At 38.8% G+C, this 19,375-nt stretch overlaps 1 protein-coding gene across 1 annotated transcript in view; it reads right to left on the bottom strand.

Moving 5' to 3' along the window:
* Positions 1–12,802, bottom strand: part of FBXL4 (F-box and leucine rich repeat protein 4) — a 54,076-nt gene extending 41,274 nt beyond the window's left edge. The window contains exons 1-3 of the mRNA XM_027694709.1: positions 12,637–12,802; positions 11,479–12,068; positions 1,782–2,127 (exon numbers count right to left, since the gene is read on the bottom strand). Of these exons, the coding sequence (XP_027550510.1) occupies positions 1,782–2,127; positions 11,479–11,987 (855 nt within the window). The 5' untranslated portion in view covers positions 11,988–12,068; positions 12,637–12,802. The remainder of the gene's footprint in view (positions 1–1,781; positions 2,128–11,478; positions 12,069–12,636) is intronic.
* Positions 12,803–19,375: the final 6,573 nt, after the last annotated feature.

Genomic DNA, 19,375 nt, shown 5'->3' with positions numbered 1-19,375 from the left:
TGAAGACAGAAGTTCATAAGAGTAACAGGACTACATAAACATTTCCTAAATTAAAATTTTAATATGTATAATCAACCATTTATGGTTGGATTTGACGATCTTAGAAGTCTTTTTCAACCTTAATGATTCTGTAATCACATGAAACAGTAAAGAGATTGATTAATCTCTCTGGTATTCTACTGTACTACAAATCAATTTATCCAGCCTTTTCAAACAAGAAAAATTCCTATATTTAAATGAAGTTTTATCTACAATTAATTTCTTTGAATTACTAAACCCAACATATTTGCACACAGTTATGTAAAGTACTTTCTTTACTTCAGTACTGATATTCAAGCACCAACAGTAAAATATATTAAACAATACACTGGCTCTAGGGAAAAAAATCAAAACCAAACCACCACTAGAGCTAACTCAGGATGAAGTTAGTATCCTCATTTATTATTCCACTGCAGCAACAACAAAAAAGACCCAAACCAAACTCAAGAAGTTTGGTTTCAAGAGAAGAAAGATAAGAGTTGTTACATTCTCTTCCCTCTTTACAAGCACAGCAAACTTCTGTAGGTTACTAGGACACGTGGTCACTCAACCATGGCCTTCATGTCTCAAATTGGGGTACTTAGAGACAAAAGATGTCATAAAACCAAAACACTATTTGATTTGAACAGATATTTCTGCAAGTGCCCTCAATCATCAGCAGCATCTCACCACACTCCCTTCACTTTCAAAAGCAAGTCTAGTTCAAGTGAGGAGCACGCTGAGCATTGGATGAGTTACCACAGTAAATAAACACTTGCTGCTTTTGGCACACTGCAGCACACCAAAGAGCAGGAACAAACTTGTCTCTGCCCAAGCCCAGAGGTCTGACCGGCAAGTAGAGGCTCCTTTCCACCATGTGCAAACAGTTTATTTCAGGAGAAGTGAAGATAATTGTTTTATCTCTCAATTCTTACACTAACCAGGGTACAAGCCTCCATAAACGGATACATCCCACTGAGAATGGCCTGGCCTGCACACAGTATTCAGTAATCATACTCCAGAATCTCATTATACTGGAAATTACAGGAAAGAAAATATTTATCTGCTGACTCTGAGCATAATCACAATTGCCATGCTTCCAGGGGATCTGAAAGGAGTTTATTCATAACTGTTTTCTGTGCTAAAGATAGAACAAAAAGTAGCAAGCATTGAAACAAGACAGTGTACAGAAGTCCATCTCTAAGACATTTTACTTGCACCACGATTCAAAACTTAGCTGGCTGGAAGAAGCTTATTTCATAATAATACAAAACCATAATGGCAGTCCCAAGAACAAAGTTCTGTAAGTTTTGTACTAGAAAGAACAGGAAAACAAACTTTTAGCCTCTTAAAACCTATTTCCACTTTCAGATGTTGATTCAACCTTTTCATATCTCTTTTGTGTATTTTGTTTGTCAAGCATGAGGACTGAAAACTATTGGAAAACTGCTAGAAGCTTCCAAGTTCAAGAGCTGGAAATTCAAGGCAAGAATAACTGGTGTAAAAACTGAGTGTGAATGCACAGATTCTTGAGCAGTAAGAGTGCAGTAACTAAGCAAATACCTAACATCCACCCATGGAAGTAGATAGACTTACATAATTCAGGTATACCTATACAATAACTGCAGGAAATTCACAAGGAATTCACAGGGATTCGCAAGGAACTTTAACTGAGAAAAAACAATCTTGACCAATACCCTGTAAAGCACCTTTGCACCCTTAATGATCAAGACAATGATTGAGTATAAACATTCTTTTCTTACCTCATAAGGCAGTTTATCAAAATATCCGTTAGTTGGCCATTCCCTGAGGGTAACGATGCTGAACTGTTTATTAAGGGTGTCCATTCCACAGTCATACTTTTCTTCATCCTCATCTTCATCTATATCATTCATATCAATCATTGAAGTCTTCAGTGAAAGCACAGGCCTCTCTTTCACACCATGTAGCACTACTGCATCTAATTCAGTGTAATAGTCCAGAAGAGAGCTGTTCACTTCCAGTCGGATTAAGTTTGTGGGAAAGTTTATCTGTTTGATACAAGGAGTGAACTGCCGAGCCTGAGGCCCATTCACCTTTGTAGGTGCCTCAGACCAAAGTATTTCCCATCTGTGAAAAAAAATTACACACACACATACAGCATAGGGATTAAAATCAAAGTTACTAAAGCAATTCCTGAACACAGTAAGAAGGCAGCTTCTTCTGTCAGAAGTATTTAATAAGTGGGAAACATGGTTAAAAAGACAACAAAATTTATGTTTTCCCTAGATTTTATAAATATCCTAAGGATGAATTTAACAGGGCACACTAACTCATGACCTTAGCATATTTTTCTGCATTGTTAAATAACAAAACAAGCTGTAAGACTCATAGTCTGTACGTAACTCATGTTACTGTTACTGGTGCACAAGTTTTTCTAACATCTCACAGGTAAGATAATCATAACAAATGGATTACAGATGTCTTCACAATGATGGCATGTTAGTCTAAGTTACAAGGAACAGTCTTGCCATGTAACCCAAACATACAGTCATCTGACCTCTCTTATTTTCCACAAAACAAAACAAAAAAACCCAAACTCCACAGCTCACTCTTTAACATCAAGCCTGTCTAAATTACAGTATTGCAAGTTACTAAAAAAATAATCTAAACTTTACTTTGTTCACCTGTCTAGACAAGCAAAATATTCCTTTTAAAAGTAGTTCACTGTCAAATTAGCAAAGAAAGTAGAATCTTCAAGTCCTTTTTTAAAGGGTCCTTTACAAAAAACGCTAGAATTTCCAAACTGCAAAACTGAGGAGTTTTTCTCCTCTTTGGTCCAGTGACAGGAGGTTCAGGGCATGCATAAAATTACTGTACATACATCTTTACTTGCACACACAGACCTCAAATTTCCTCCAGTAAGTGACAGGGAAACCTGTCTCCAACTCAGTAATCTGGAAGAATCAAGTCTTACATTCCTTAGGTCTTCAGCTCTTCCAAACTTGCCAAAAGGCCTGAAAACAGGAACATGCTCTTTATATCCGCATGAGTCCTCATCCAGTGAATGGAAATCCTTCAGTCACTGATACCCATGTTTTTCCTCCCTTGAGTCTAGTTAATTCCTAAAGAAGGAAGCCTCTAGCAGTCACTGCTGCTACTCTCTTTGACAGTATGTTTACCTCGATACCAATCTACACACTTCCACATCTTACTCCATATTCCATCTCTTTTTGATCACCCTAGTCCCAGCTTCAAAAATTTCTCTCAGACTACTTGTCCTGGCACATGCATCTCAGAAGCACTCTATCTGCTCCCCAGTATCTCAGCATCTTGGCTTTTCCTACCAGATTCCATGCAGGGGTGAGGTGGGGGAGTGGAGAGGAATATCAATCAAAAATAAAATAAAATAAAACATGCTTTATTTGCAGAACAAATTGCTTAAACTCTTTCCATCATGACAGAAAGCAAAGTGGACTTTCATTAAAACATTGCACATGGTATAAGGTGTAGAAGTTTGATATTTGTTACTAGGAAAATTAGGAAAATTAATAAGGAAAAAAATACGGAAATTAATCCATATTGGTTGAAACTTCCATTTCACAACTGCCATTTTCAGGTATGCACAGATAAATTTTCATAACCTACATCAAGCTGCTCTCTAAGTACCTTACAGTAGAATGAGAGGCTTCCAGAAGTCTTATGTCAAAAAAATAGTCATGAACTAAAAACAAACATGCAAGATATGAACACATGGCACATCAGAAAGTACTTATGTAGGAGAGTGGACAATTCTACCCTAAAATTAACAGTTTTCATTAGACAGACTTAGTCATGAGAAAAGATTTCATTAATTTATGAAATTAATGCCAACTCACGGCAAAATAACAGACGTAGTCCCACTGTCACACCCTCTCACATAGGTCAATTCTCTAAGCAAATACTTAATGTCGGCAATGCACGTGTGATGTTTCTTGAACACATCCAGATCACCATCTGAAATTTTGCTTAGACACTTCCATGTACCCACTCAAGCCATCCTTAGGGAAACTCAAGGCTATTTTTTCACTAATTTAGCACATGCTGGACCATTAGCTTCTAATAGAATGGGTCTCAGTTACTGACTTTCCCTTTGGTACCCTGAGGAGAGGACTATCTAGCAGTAGTAGAGCTCTGGAAAAAAAATAATGCATCTGGAGATCTAGGTTCACCAAACTGGAGTTCAATAACCAACTTCAGCAAGCAGTATCTGTTTTCCAGTCTTTGTAATAAACTAGAGAAAATGAAAGACATGTAGGATGACTTTACAGTCTTGTGAAATTCCACATTACATACCAAATGCTGATGAACAACAAAACCAGTGACAATTTTCCACTGTCCTTGTCATATTCTTCTTTTCATCAACAGCCCACCAATCTAACTTTAAAGTAGTTAGCTCTTGGTTTATCTGGAAAACCTCAAGTCAATCAGGTTGATTTGATGTTCTTCTCTGCCTTGGTGGCACTGCACACAAGAACAAGCAACAGCAATCGCTCTGAGTCAGGGCTGGTAGATTCTTCCCAAGTGTAGGTATACTCAACACACCCATTACTGCAACTGGAAGTGATCTCTTCATATAGAATCACCAGCGTGATACTTAATGGGCTGCACATAATCTGAATGGGATTGAAGAACTCACAGTGGGATCAAAAAAGTCTAAATTTCCAGGAGGTTTCAGTAAGAATTGCATGTCTTCTGTTCTGGAGCATTCTTTTTTTATGGTTACCCATTTAAAAATCTTTCATAAGAAAGGCATTTTTACAGTCAATCCTCGTTTGAGGGTACATACCAAAATCAGCTTCTCTAATAAGGTTGCCTGCATTTGTTCCAAACTTAAGGTGCTCAATGAACTATTTAACTCAAAACAAAGAGAAACTGAACTTCAATAAATAAGGTTAAAGAAGACAAAGGAATCCAGCCCATCCCCTGTCCAAAATTAATTAGGTAGCTCTCAAAAAATCAAGCAGCATCAAATGATTGCAGGTAGCACATCGTTTGTCGTCACCTCTTGCAGATATACAGTAACAACTGATCAAAGATGTTGCAATGAGAGTGCTTTGATAAGAAGCTTTCACCAGCACTGTGCTAGAAAGCCTCAGTCTTTGCAGCGTCATGCAAAGCCTGAGTAAAAGCCAGCAACACCTGTATTATTTTCTCTAGTGATTAAAGAAAAGGAGGGCTTTACGTGGGTTTCTCCATTCAGCTTTAATGGACTCGGTTTTCCTATTAAATTTCTCTCTGTCTCATGAAGATAGACAGGAACTCATTCTGCTCTGATACCAAAGACTCCATACACCTATGAGGTTAAAAAAAAAAATAAATAAAAAAAAGATTCCCATCCCCCTTCCCTCACCAGGAAAGAAAATACAGCCTAGTGATTTCTAGGCTGAGAATCATATTTTCAAGGTTTGTGTCAAATGAGAATACATATTTAATGCTTGCTTAACTTTTGTTGTCCTAATGCTGTTGGAAAGGTTTTCAATGGCTAGGATGATGCCTGAGCAGACCTGGTTACTTCTGAAGAAATATATGTAATGAGAGAGAGTCTTTAGAAAAGACTCTAGGAAAAGTAATCAGATTTCTCCCTAGCAAGACAAGATTAAACTTTGTTTGCAATCTAATGAAATTTCTTGCATTGTCAAATTGAGATTGGTGTAGAAAGAAATTTTTTCTTTCCTGTTTCTTTTTCCTCCTTATTTACCCAGAAGGCTTACTCTTGGTGATTCCCTAATGGCTTCTTCAATGTAAGCCCTTTTAAAACATTTTGATATTCCTAACAGGTAGCTGTTGTTAGACATTGTTTAAATGGGAGCTATCAAGTAAAAATTTTTTCAGAAGTTTTTCAACTTTTTCCTTTTATAAAAATAACTTTACTGTTTAAATTTGGAATATAAAAGAAAAAGTTCATCCTTGTTTTTCTGTTGCGGTCTTTTCTTACCTTAATTTGACCGTTTCTTTTATATCATATATTTTACAGTGACACTGTGTACTCATGTACTTCTATAAAAGCTCAAAACCAGAGATTCCTAACTAGTCTGGAATGTGTGGCCATTCTTGGGGTGATGTTTCATAGCATATATCCTTATTGCTACATGATGATTACCTCTTCAGTAGGTTAGGGACTGTCTTGTGACTAATTTTTTTTTGTTTTCTACAGATAAAATGTAACACTGATTAGGTTGTTTCTCACAGGTGAGATACCATGGTCATTTGTCTGGAAGCAGTTTCATTCTGCCTTGTGTGTTCCTGCCATTTATTTCTATTTAATTTATTTTATTTCACGTCATTTAGAATTTTGCTAGAAAATTGAGTGTGGCTCAGCGTTTCCTAGCTTAGATGTGTTTGCTGTATGCAAGTTTCTCTTTCTGAAGGTCTTGAAGCCTGTAGAGGCAGAAGCTGCTGCAAAAGAGAGGAGCAGGCTAATGAAGATGGACAAAGTAAAAGGCTCCCTCTCCTTCAATTAGGAAGTTCATTGTATTTAAGCAGTACAATGCTAATTCAGATGGGAATGTTGCAGATTTGTTTACTGGCAGCCAGGATAGGGATCAAAATGTCTGACCAAAAAAACTATCCCCCCTTCTAAAAAAAGGGCATGAAACCAGAAAGGCAGTGGACTGAATGTAAAACATGATCAGCTTTTACTTGTAAGTGGCAAGTTCGTTCACTCTACCTTTTACTCCCTGTGAATCTCAGATCAAAACACCCAAAACACTGCTGATACCATCAACACATGAGAGTGTGATAAGGAACCTTCAAGGCTGTATCTCACCTATGTGTAACACACAACTTAACTTCTAGGCATTTGCATCCTTACTTAAAACTTGTTTTGACATCTTCAGGGAAACAGCTTTTTCTTCTCCAGATGCCTGTCACAGAAGAATGAATTCTGGGTTCATGGAACATAGTCATTTTTGAGAAATCTCTGAAAAGCTCACATGAACAGGGCAGTTATTTGAAATATCTGGAAAGAAAAAATTTTTCTCATCACTGAAGCTACCTTTATCTTACCTATCAATCTAATCCACTATGAGAAATAAAATCAAGTCTCTCTGTTGGGGTCAGCTCAGGCCACTATCAGGTGCTGTTGTCACCACCACACCTTTGTAGAGCTCTGCCTCTTCCACTGGCTGAAGTCTGGTGACAACTCATCATTGTCACCAAACCCTAAGCATACAGAATGTGCACCACAATACAAAATCAAGGCCACATTAATGGCCATCATAACACAACACAATCAAAAATAGGGGTTGATTTCTTCCCCACATAAAAACTGAGATTTTATGTTACAATATTCCCTCAATCTCACACTATTATTTTTTTCTTGGGCTTTCTGCACTCTGATAATTCATGTAACAAATTTGTACATGCAATGTTAGTATAGTTTAAGGAATTACCAAACACTTCTCACCAATCAAGGTGTGAGTGGTACAAAAGAAAAGCACAAAAGGTCTCCATGTGTTAAAACAGCAGTTTCTCTGACATTTATGAATTTTAAAAATTGTTTTATGTGAAGGAGAGTGATGTAGTGCCTTCTGTCTTTAAAGGAGACAAAAATATGAGAGGATAGAAAATTCTCAGCTGGATGCTGGTTAAATCATAACGAAAAAACTTCAAATTAACTGCCATGTTTTAAGCATTAGGATCATTTAGAAACAATTACATTCCCTCTGAAAAATACATGCTTATTCCCATCCATGAAGATCTGACCCCATCTCTACAAACACGCTGAATAAAGTTCACCTGAGCCAGCATCATACAGAGGTGTGATAGCAGTATTCAGTGCACCAGCAACAAAGAAACACAACCAAAGACCTCTTTCTGAACACCTGCATGAGTCATTCTCCCGTGTAACTGAAGCATAGAGTGAACACATGGGCCAACCATGTGGGTGTTAGCCATTTTTCAACAAGAATATATAAAATCCTCTTGAGCAAGTATTCTGGTACACCAGCTCCTTACAGAGCCTCTCGTAGGCTGCAAGCTTTTGCACACAGAAAAGTCTTGGATGAGCTGATGTTTTAAATATTAAACAAAGAGCAAAAGATTACTTAGCTGGACTAGTATAATCCACTAAACATTTAAGCAAATCTCGAATGTTTTCCTCTCAACATAGAGTCCACCATTAATTTGGCCTTCTTTTTATATCAAAGCAGGAACCGGTGAAAAAGAACCTTCCTAATGACCTGCTGTAGTGGGTTTCTGTGGCTGGGTTTTGGTAGCAGGGGTGCTACAGGAGTGGCTTCTGTTAGAAGCTGCTAGAAGCTTCCCCTGTCCCGTGCAGCCAATGCCAGCCGGCTCCAGGACAGATTTCCTGCCGCTGGCCAAGGCCGAGCCAGTCAAGAGTAACAGTAAAGCCTCTGTGATAACATAGTTAAGAACTGAAGGTTGTCCTGCAGAGCAAAATTCCAGCCAGGGAAGAGCAGAGTGAGAATATGGGAACAACAATGCAGACACCAAGGTCAGTGCAGAAGGAGGGGGAGGAGGTGCTCCAGATGCCAGAGCTGAGGCTCCTGTAGTCCATGGTGCAGACCATGGTGGATGTAACCCCCATTCCCTGTCCTCTGGTACCACTGGGGTGGAGGAGGGAAGACATGGAAGGAAGGAGGGGTGAGAGGAAGATGTTTTTCAGATTATTTTACTTCTCACTCTTTTGCTCTGATCCTGTTAGTAATAACTTTAAGTAATACCCCCACTTTTAATCTGTTTTGCCTGTGAAGATAATCAGTAAGTGACCCCTCCCAGCTACTAACTCATGAATCCTTAGCTGTTTTTTTTTCTCTCCACTGTCCAGCTGCAGAGGGGAGTGAGAGAGTGGCTTTAGTGGGTACCTGGCATCTGGCCAGGGTCAACCCACTACACCTGCCCTTTCTACACCGGTGTTCAGAAACACATCCGTAGTTAGCTGATAAAACAAAGCAGCACTGGAAGGTTTTTTGGTAATAAGGTGATTTAAAAACGAGTATCAAAAGAGTCAGAAGAGGAAAACAAGGTTCTAAGTTCCTTTTGAGTAAGTAGGACATGGCCTTTTTTAACACAAGAAAATAGTATGCCAGTTCTTCAAGACCAAAACATCAGTTAAACAAGGAATCATCTGAGATTACAGCAGCATTCCATCTTCAAAAAAAAAATTCTTAGCTGACATCTCAGAGAACTTTTGAAAGCGAGAACAAGGGACCAAGAACTGAAGCAGAAAACAGACCGCGCCCTTGCAACTTTTCAGATTCCCCTCATAAAGGTGAGCAAATGAACAGAGAAAAAATATTGCATACCTCATGTGGAGAAAAGGTCCCTTCATCTTCCCTTCAAGACACTATGTATAAGACATGTTTGTCTGCTTTAGAAGAAAGGAGACAAACCAAATGTGCAGCCCTGAACAGACAAGTCCTGCTGAGGGAAGGTAAGCCAAAAGAAAAAAAAGAAGTCCCTCTAACACTTCTCTAGCACCAAGACTAACAAGTACTGAAGAGGCAGCACAGAGAACTGGTTCCAAGGATCCCTGAGACAACCTTTTTCTAACCAGAAATGTTGTTAAACTATGCAGGCAGGACAGAAGGTATTCTTGCGTACAAATTAAAAAGCAGGGTCCTATAGAAGCTTCATATTTTATCATGAAGAAGGGAGTCTGAGTTCTCACTGATCACACCTCAAGAGGAGTCATAGAGCACATACCCAAAAGTTTTATATTAGTATTTTCACTTCCATCTCCTTTTACCTCTCTGAAGAATTCTCTCTTTTTTTTTTTAGTGCATCTTACTAAGTAGCTCCATCAGTTAACATTTCTTGAGCTTTCCTCCAACACTTCTCGGTCTTTACTGAGGTGTACTATTTTAAGAACCTAAACCCAAACAGACATAAAATAGTATTAGCTTATCAATCAGAACTATATCCTTGTGATGCCCTGAAGTACTTTATGTTACAACTACCCTAATGCAATATTATCAAGTTACAGAAATAATCTCTACATAAGTTCTGTGCTATATGATAAAGAAGTAAAAATCTACATCATAAAATAAAAAAGTAAAAAGAAAGTTCACAGAGTAATTGCCCAAAAGTTATTTCACACTAGGTTCTAAACTTGAAAGTCTTAAAAGCTGCCTTCACCACATACCATCCTATAAATAAGTTCTGTGTTACAGTGCCAAGCACACTCATTCTTCTGAAGTTAGGTGGCCTATTATTACTAGTTTGACTCATCACTGTTCCTTGAATTCATGTTTTTGAGCTATACAGAATATTCTCACTAGAAACTTGTAAAACAAACAAGTGCTCTTAAGAACAGTATATGACAGAATCATACAAAAGATACTATTTGGGAATTTTGAATACATAACACTCAATTTTCCAAGAATTTTTGAATGAACATCAATGGCCTAGTATTAGGAAGCAAGGGATACTAAGTTAGACCTATAAGTATGCTTTTTAGCTGCATCTGTAAAAGGCAAGGCAGGAAAAAACACCCAACATCCAAGCTAATACTGGCTATACCACCAAAGTGTGCATTTCAAAGTAATACAGTATTTGCTGGCATACTATTTTCTACAGGATACATTTTCTTCTATCAGTTCTCCCTTTCTTTATAGCTTTGGTATCATTTAATCTCTTCTGATATGGAGTACTTTGATTGCATATACTGATAGCTTTTCCCAATGCTTTTGCCCACTATGTACTTTGACCTGTTCTCTTTCTCCTTCCATTTCTATTTCCTCACCTCCTCACTAAGAGCTTCACACCTCATACAAAGTGTTTTATTTTACTATATTACCACTCCCCAGGTCACCATCTTCCTGACCCCCCAACTGAAATTTCATCAGGACTCTCTACTATGAGGAAAACCAACAGGATCAAATCAGCTTTTTTTAGCCTATGCAGTGAGTGTAAAAACAAAGTGCAGCTCACACCCTTTGATCAGAACAAAAATAAAGATCTGACAAATGGCATCACCTTTTGTCTGACTGTTCCGTTCTTCTGGTTTTAGTCTCATTTCCATATGAGTTACAGTGCCTGATCATACTATACACATAACCTAAAGCATGCAGAGAAGAAAGATGGCTACTTGAAGCAGGGTGGTACAGCAACCGTGAATCCTCAGCTTCTTTTACACAATTTGCTTTTCTTATTGGAGGAAGAACTCAGACCTGCCATTTCAAAAGTAGTTTCTGTACAGACATAATAATTATTGCTCATAAAAATTCCAACACAAAAACTATCATTACACAAATTAAATTTGATATTAGGAGCTGCAATAATTCCTACAAAACATCTACATCTCTGAAGTTGTTATCAAAACATGTCACCAGTTTTAAAAACATGCAGAAATAAAGTAAATGTTAGTACATCAGATACAAAACAGATAAATACTAGGAAGTAAACTTCATTAAACAGCACTATGTGTAGCATTTAACATCTTACAGGAAAGCATAAGGGAGAAAAGAAAAAAATTACCTTACTTCAGCTGGTGGATTTTGAGAGTAAGGATTTGCAGAGCATGCTAAAATCCTGACTACAGCTCCAGGATGATAGGTTTCCAGAATGTGCACTGCAGTGGGATAAACTGGTTCTTCAAAAGCAAGTTCCACATAGTCTTGGCTACAGAAGGTGGATGGTGTCCTCTTGAACGGCAGCCGAGCGCTGGGGCAACGATCCCACCAGGTCCCGTAAGTTCGAAAGACAGCAGTCTGAGTAAAGTCACCAGAACTAGGGTACACGTTTGGAATACCTGCTAAATTCCACATGGTATATGACATGCTGTTTTCACTGCCATAGTGAGAGCTGAAATCCAACACTTCTTTGGCATACTGAACTATTTCAACATTGATAGGTAAGGCTCGGGTGTTTGATTCAATCGCCCTCCGACTGTTCATTTCTCCTCTCGTTGCTGTCCTAGCTCGGCGCCGAAGGCACATATAGTAAAACATGCTCAGAACTGTTAACATGGGAAACACTGGTGACATCTAGATTTGACTTAGGAAGAATCAAAAAGTCAGGAGTCCTTTATAAGGTGCATTAACTGCTTGTGGTGTTTCGGAAAAGAGCTGATAAAACAGAATGAATAAACATAGTGAGCAGATACAACATTCTTAGAAAGCAAATTGTGCTCTTTCTAATATCCTCTTAAACTAAGTACTGCTACTAAAATACTAACAAACTATTAGATTTTATTTTAAGATAATTGTTTAGTTGGAGGTTACTAAGTGTGGCTTCCCACTTACTGTGTTTAAAAGAAGAGAATACTGTGAAGAAACATTAGCCAAAACCTGCCCTCAAGCAAGAAAAAAACTAATGGTTAAATTAAGCATTATTTCCAGGGGTTTATAAGAGAAAAAAAACTTGCACTGACTTACGGAAATGAAATCAAGTATGAAATTAAATGTAGCTCTTGCCATAAACAACTGTAAAAGAGTATCTTAAGACAGAACTTCACATTGTGAAGATACAGCTTCTTAAAACCATTGTGAAAAGCATTTTCTTAAAAGCATTGTGAATGGTTTTAAGAGTGAAAAAAGCAAGCTTTGGGCTGTTAATCTAAACCAAAAACTTAACGTGCTGCTTCCTCTATCAAACTACTAATCTGAGAAAGACTCACAAAAATACAATCTTTACCATTTGAAGCTGTCCATGATAGCATACATCAATGACAGAAGGGTCACCAGTCTCCTGAAGGATGCTCAGAATTCATTAACAACATCATCTGCCTTTAAGCCATGAAACAAAGTAAGTCTTCAAAAGAGTCTTGGCATCAGAAGTTCTCATAGAAAGCATTTTACTTCTGAAGAGAGAAAATTTTTTTCACTTATGTAATAATTCCATTAAACACAAAATGTACTAGACCTGCATACTGTTAAGCTAGTTTAAAAAAACAACACAAAACATACTATTAATTAAGGATACTAGCGTGTTTTACACAGCCTACACCAACACAAGTAAAACTATCAAATAAATAGGTTTAACAATTAAAAAAAGCTAAATTCAAGGTAAGTCACTAAAGTTTTCTATTTACAACAGTGAAGAAACATTTATAGTTTAATGTTGGCTACAGGACACAGAAGGGCTGTATCATATTCCCTACTAATAAAGGTCCTCTTACATATGCTGGTCCTATATTTAGCAGCTGCTCCATACCTGCGTGATGTAAACTGTGAGGTTTACTAACACACAACAAAATGTGGAGCGTGTTCTCCGGTTTCCACTGACAGTACACAACACACTTGGGCTATGAATTCACATCCTCCAGTAACACAAACCATTTCTCACAAACTGGACTTCTGATTATGATTACCTTGCAGCTTTAATAGGAGAGAATAAGGAGTAACGCCTGCAACCTTTAAGAGGCCAAAACAGGGATGACTAAGCATGTCTCAAAATAGAATAAATGTTTCTTCAACAGCCTGTACTGGAGTTGCCAGTTAGTTTATCACAGGATTACATGCTGTGGTAATCTCTGAACCAACAGACGTGACTCTTCTATTGCAGAAGACAGCTCAAACAACAACTAACACGATGCCCCACATTGCCAGGCAGACAAACCACATATTCAGTGTTTGCCATGAGCACAAGCAAGACCACACTTCAGAGTTTTTGGAAGCACTGGCTTAAAATCGGGTAAATAATTAAACAAATGGAGACTTTTGTATGCCTCTACAAATCCACCATATGTGTTTCTCGGATCAGTTGCTTGTTTCCCATCCTTAAACACACACACGTACAAACAGCTCTCTTTGAACGTTTCTAAGGACAGGCTGCACTATTTGCCCCTCTTACCTATCACAGAAAGAAAATTTACTGAAGAAGTGTTCAGTTCTCACTTTCTTGACTCTTCTATTATTCGTCTTTTGTTTAGTTCCTGTCCTTCCTTTTCACATGTTGACATAGCTGTCACCAACATGAATTACTCCTGAAATTCAGTGAAGAAGGGAATGCCTAAGACAATATGCTGGATCTACTTCAAGCTCCCCTGGAACGCCAATAATGTCACATTTCCCCCAGAGAACCTGAACCACCTTTTAGAAAAGGCACTGGGAAAAAAGCAGCACAATCCCGAATCTCTCCTCCTTAAAAAAAAAAAAAAAAGAAAAAAACCACAACAACAAAACAAAACAAAAAAACCCAACAACCAACTTGAAACTGAAAACTGCTATTTTATTTTTTCAAAGCAGAGATGCTTTGATGTAAGCAAAGATTACACATACATTCTCCTTCTAGATTTTTCCTTCTTAAAAAGAAAAATCTATTTACAAAATATGACAAATGTACTGCTATCAAGCCCTGGAATCATGGGTAAATCGGCATATACACCACATTCTAACTCAAAATTTCACTGATTAACATGATTTGAAGGCTGCTCCATGGAAATTATGGCTTTCCAGATCTCAATTTCAAGACTCATTTGGCTGGGGTACTTCAAGATCAGGTGGGAATCACTTTATCTCACATACACAACCTACACAACTTCGTGTCTGCACTGCAAACTCACTTTGCCTCTAGCCACAGCCCGGAGCTCCCACAGTGCTGCTGTAAAACCCAGCTGTGCTCCTTATCACCTCATCGAAGAGCAGCATAATCGTGGAGTGGTTCAGAGCTGTACATCAACTAGCTGGCCACTTTAAGCCACATCTAACAGAGCAGGTAACTTGAAATCATGCTGCAGATTTTCCAGTAGCAGAAACATTAATCTGGGTCATTCCCACTCTGGCAACTTGATGATTTCATAAAACCTGCAAAAATTTCATATCCTTGATGCTGACACAACTTTATCAATTTTGGCTGGCACTAGTCAACAGGCTCAAAAGTAAGTAAGTAGGAACAGAGAGCTTTCATAAAAATGTATTAGTTTAAATAATAGAAGTGGAGGTAAATTAGTTCTAAAGAGTTAAGAATGACATAGGATTTAGTTGTTTATAACAAGTAAGAGGAAAGCGAAAACTATTCTAAAAGAAAGATTAAGTAAGCATTAGGATTACAATACAAATAGGAAGTCTTCTGCCATTTTAAAAAAAGCATTAATGATTGTGTGGAGTTAAAAGACCAATGAAAAAATTGCTCCAGAGGTTAAAGGATAATAAGCTAGTGAAAGAATTACATTAAATACAGATCAGTAGGGTCAGATGATACAAAGAGATTTTTTCAGGAACTAACACAGGTCAAGCCGATTTCTAATTAAAAGGATTTAACTTCACAAAAAAAGATAAAAATGCAGACTCAGATCTATGCAAAGCATCAAGACAAACAGCTCTGGAGCAGAGCAGTTCATGTACATGCAAATTTTATGTGGAAAACTCCTCCCTCCCACAAACTGCTTGATTTTTTTAAAGAGATCCATTTAGGCCCATGTAACTATGCCGTCCAATCTCTGGCAGCGTCCTTGGCCTGTTGCATATTATTGATTTTCTTTTTACAGGCATAATTATGCCAAACTGAAGATTAATAAAGGTTTCTTTTAAATGCATCTTTTTATCCTCCTCCCAAGCAGCAGCCTTCTACTTCTTTTATTTGGTTTCTTTCATATCATAATTTTTTCCTGTCAATTCCATTAAATTGACTGAAATGTTGCTATTAAACACCAGAACCTTCAGCAGCCACCAGAGACTAGCACAGAACACACTAACAGTTTTATTAGAAACAAAAAGCAATATGTTATGAACATACAATAACATTGTGAGGTGCTTTCCTATGTCTACGTGTCCATTTTGCACTTTCAGGTTGGATCTGATTCCCAGCCTCTCTCCAGGGCTGCATGAGCTCTGCCCTCCCATCTCATGCTGCACACAGACCTATCCCTCTCTGCTTCACAGCCACCTCTCCAGCCAGCACTGCTGGGGAGTCAGATGAGTCCTGGGGTTTGCCCAAGCAGACACTAAACACTCCTGCAAGCAAGTCTGTTCTTCTCCCTGAACCAAAACATGAAGTCAGTGCTGGCTCGAAGGGGCAATAAGACTACAAGGGCCCCAAGTCAGACCAGCTCAAAGGGCCACTGAAATGTTAATCTAATTTTACAAGACAGACAGGACTCCAGAAAACCACACTGGACTAGACCTGGAATAAAACTTTAAGAGAGAGAGAAGCTACCTTCTTTCAAAATACATTACCAGTGCATCACATTATTTACAATATCTCCTACCCAGAATATTACTTAATTGACAACTATTTCAATTATATGGGCAAATTCCCTTTTTCTATCATGAATACCCTTTCTTCCCTTCATGTTATACATACAGAAAGTTTTCTAAGACTGTAATGTAGGATCTGTGTAAAAATGTAACAAGTAACAGATACTAGATTTATATAAAAAAAAGAATGATGGCATATTTCATCCCTGAGCCATCCCTGGAAAAGCACATGATAGACAAGAGTTCATACTATTTCAAGAGAAGCAAATATTGTACATACAACATGTATACACCAGGTTTGATTCTTAAAGCCAGAGAGGCAATAATTCCTGTTTACACCAGTGTGGGAAGATGGCTGGGGGTAAAAATTAGAGGAAACTGAGAAGTTATAATCAAATCTTAACAGAAATTCTAATGGTACAGAAATTACAGGGTAAAATGCAGCTGCTACTCCCTGGATGGAAAGCAGTTGGCAGCTCCACAATAAGTACCTGCTATGGGGGATGAAACGGAGGGTGGAATGAAGACACCACAACCAGGCTCTGTGGAAATCCTTCCAGGGAGGGGAACTACATGGTACGTTGCAACTGACAAATGGTATGGCACCTGTCAACCAAGGGAGGTAGGAGATGTCCTGCTGCTGAGCCAACAGCGGTGGCAAAATCTCTCTCCTTATACGAACTTGGTTCATTAAAGCCTAACTAATATTAGTGCACACCTCCATCCCAAAGTTACCTGCCTCCAAGTATGACCACCGCCCACTGGGCATGCAGTCTATATTTTTTTTTTTTACTGTATCTTTAAAAATGAAGCAAGACAATTTTACACTGATCAGTAATAAAGGTATTTATGACTAAAGTCACTCAAGCTTCACCTAAAAAAAAAAGAAATAGTATAAAAGTAAGTTGAGAATAGGGGAAAAGTTAAGGAAGACTCCACTGTAACTGCTGGAATCAGTCGACAGGCTGAACCTGTTTTCTCCCCGCGTAGGGACTCCTGTTGGGTAAGAACCACTCTGTGAATGCTGAATACTTTTATTGGGACTAGAATTTGTCTGTGTATTGCTTTGAATATGTTTTTTGTAGTCAGATACTATCACTGGCAATCTTTGAACCTTAACCTGTCACAATTTTCTACTTGTACGACTGTTTTCCCATAAACTGTTACTGTGAGTCCTTCATGGGTGTTGGCAGCCACTGGCAGCGGGTTACACACTCTAATAGTGTGAAGACCCACTGAGGGGTCTCCTTTACCCTGTTGGCTTAGCCCCTTGAAAAGGGCAGTCAAATTGCCCTCCGATTCAGACGGACTGTTCGGTGAACGGTCCCCATAATGGGACACTGACACACTGGTTGAGCATGAGGTCTCAGCTTTTCTGGGCATTGACAGACTAATAAATCACTGATGAACTCTCCCCACAATAAGAGTAGAGGAAATTTCCCCTTTTCGCATGACACACGAGTTTTGCTAATCTCACACTTGGGACTACTGAACAGTTTTCTTTCATTTGACTATAAAAAGAACAGCAACATTGACAAATTACAAAGAACATATAAATGACAAAAGCAATAGATTGTACTATCTGAAAAAAGATTAATACACTTCAATATATGCATCTTAAATAAAAGATGGTAAATGGGAAATCTCTTAATTATCTTTGTACACTAATGCACAGAGGGAATACTGGATCCTTACATTACAGTCTAAAACAGAGTACTTTTACCACAGGTTGGCATCTCTTGCTGTTAATTACCTAGATTATACCAACATCTACACTCAACTTGTTGAAACTAGAAGCAATTATTAATTAAAAATTAATAAGCTCTTACAGTATACTTTAAACTCAGGCCCTACTTGCTGTGTTTCTTCATGTAATGTATTCTGGCACTAAAACCAGCCATTTTACATATTTTTAACTCATAAATTTACAGTTTGAAGAAACTTGGAATATATGGCAAATTCCACCTATCTAGAATCTTCCTTGTGTTGCCATCATGAGCACCAAAACACGCAAAATCGAAGAATTTCACACTACTTCACTGACTGCCTTCCTCCTAGGACCAGACTCATTGCGTGGTTTAGAATCGCAATATAATGGAGACAAAAGTTCCTTCGGCACCTACGACATGCTCAAGGTGGCCATCCTGCCTTCTGAAGGCTGTCTTCATGGATAAAAAAAATTGTTTCTCAGTAGGTAGCCATTTCTATCCAAAGCCTAATGTCATCAGCATTATACCACTTCATTTCGACCAACTACCCTTCCAGCTATGGTGAAACTCTCCTCTTCATGCCAAAAAACTAAAGGAAAAAAGTCCCCATTGAATACTACTTTTAAAAAGGAATTTGAGTGCATTTGTCTTATTTGTCTTCTTAATCTTCTCTTGACATTTCCTCTAGACTCTGTATAGTATTTACCTGCTGGTCAGCTGCTTCCTCACCGCATTGATCACAGCTACTAGGCCACACAGTTGTTATCTCCCACTGTCACAGAATCAATTAGGTTGGAAAAGCCCTCTGATTGAGTCCAACCTTTGACCTAAAACCACCATGCCAACTAGACCATGGCACTAAGTGCCACATCCACTCTTTCCTTAAACACCTCCAGGGACAGTGACTCCAGCATCATCTCCAGTAGCCTACTCCATTATCTCATCACCCTTTCTTTGAAGAAATTCTTCCTAATGTCCAACCTAAACCTCCTCTGGTGCAGTTTAAAACTGTGTCACCTCGTCTTAATCATATTCATTCACGTCCAAATGATACCCATTCATCAGCCTGCACTGGTAACAAATAATCCACAAGAAGTGAAGCACCCCAAAGCAGGTAGGTGAAAAAAAAAAAAAAAAAGAAGGAACAAAATTTCTCTAATTCAGCTCCTACCCTGCCTTCTGTGGTGTTGTGATCGGGCAACTGGGTAGAAGTGTAAGTGTGTAACACGAAGGCGGGACACCCGCAGGGGAGAGGAGCACAACCTGTGCCCAGCTCTGCCCGCTTTGTCTGCTCCCAGCACTGTTCCTCCTTCCCTGCTCCAGCCCATCCCCATCACTTCCCACCCCTTAGGCGCCCGCGCTCTCTGACGACAGGGCTAGTTCCCTTCCCCGGGGGGAGCTGCCGGCGAGGCCCAGGGACAGCGGCGGGGCAGCTGCAGGCGGGACCGCCCGGTGCCGCCGCTGCCTCCATGTCCCTTCCCCGCCGCGCGGGCACCAGCACGGCCGGGCCCCGCCGGGCCCCGCCAG

This window comes from Neopelma chrysocephalum, unplaced genomic scaffold (assembly GCF_003984885.1).
Source record: "Neopelma chrysocephalum unplaced genomic scaffold, ASM398488v2 Primary Assembly neopelma1_23b, whole genome shotgun sequence".
Lineage (NCBI taxonomy): Eukaryota > Metazoa > Chordata > Aves > Passeriformes > Pipridae > Neopelma > Neopelma chrysocephalum.
This window is presented reverse-complemented; position numbering and strand designations above follow the sequence as displayed.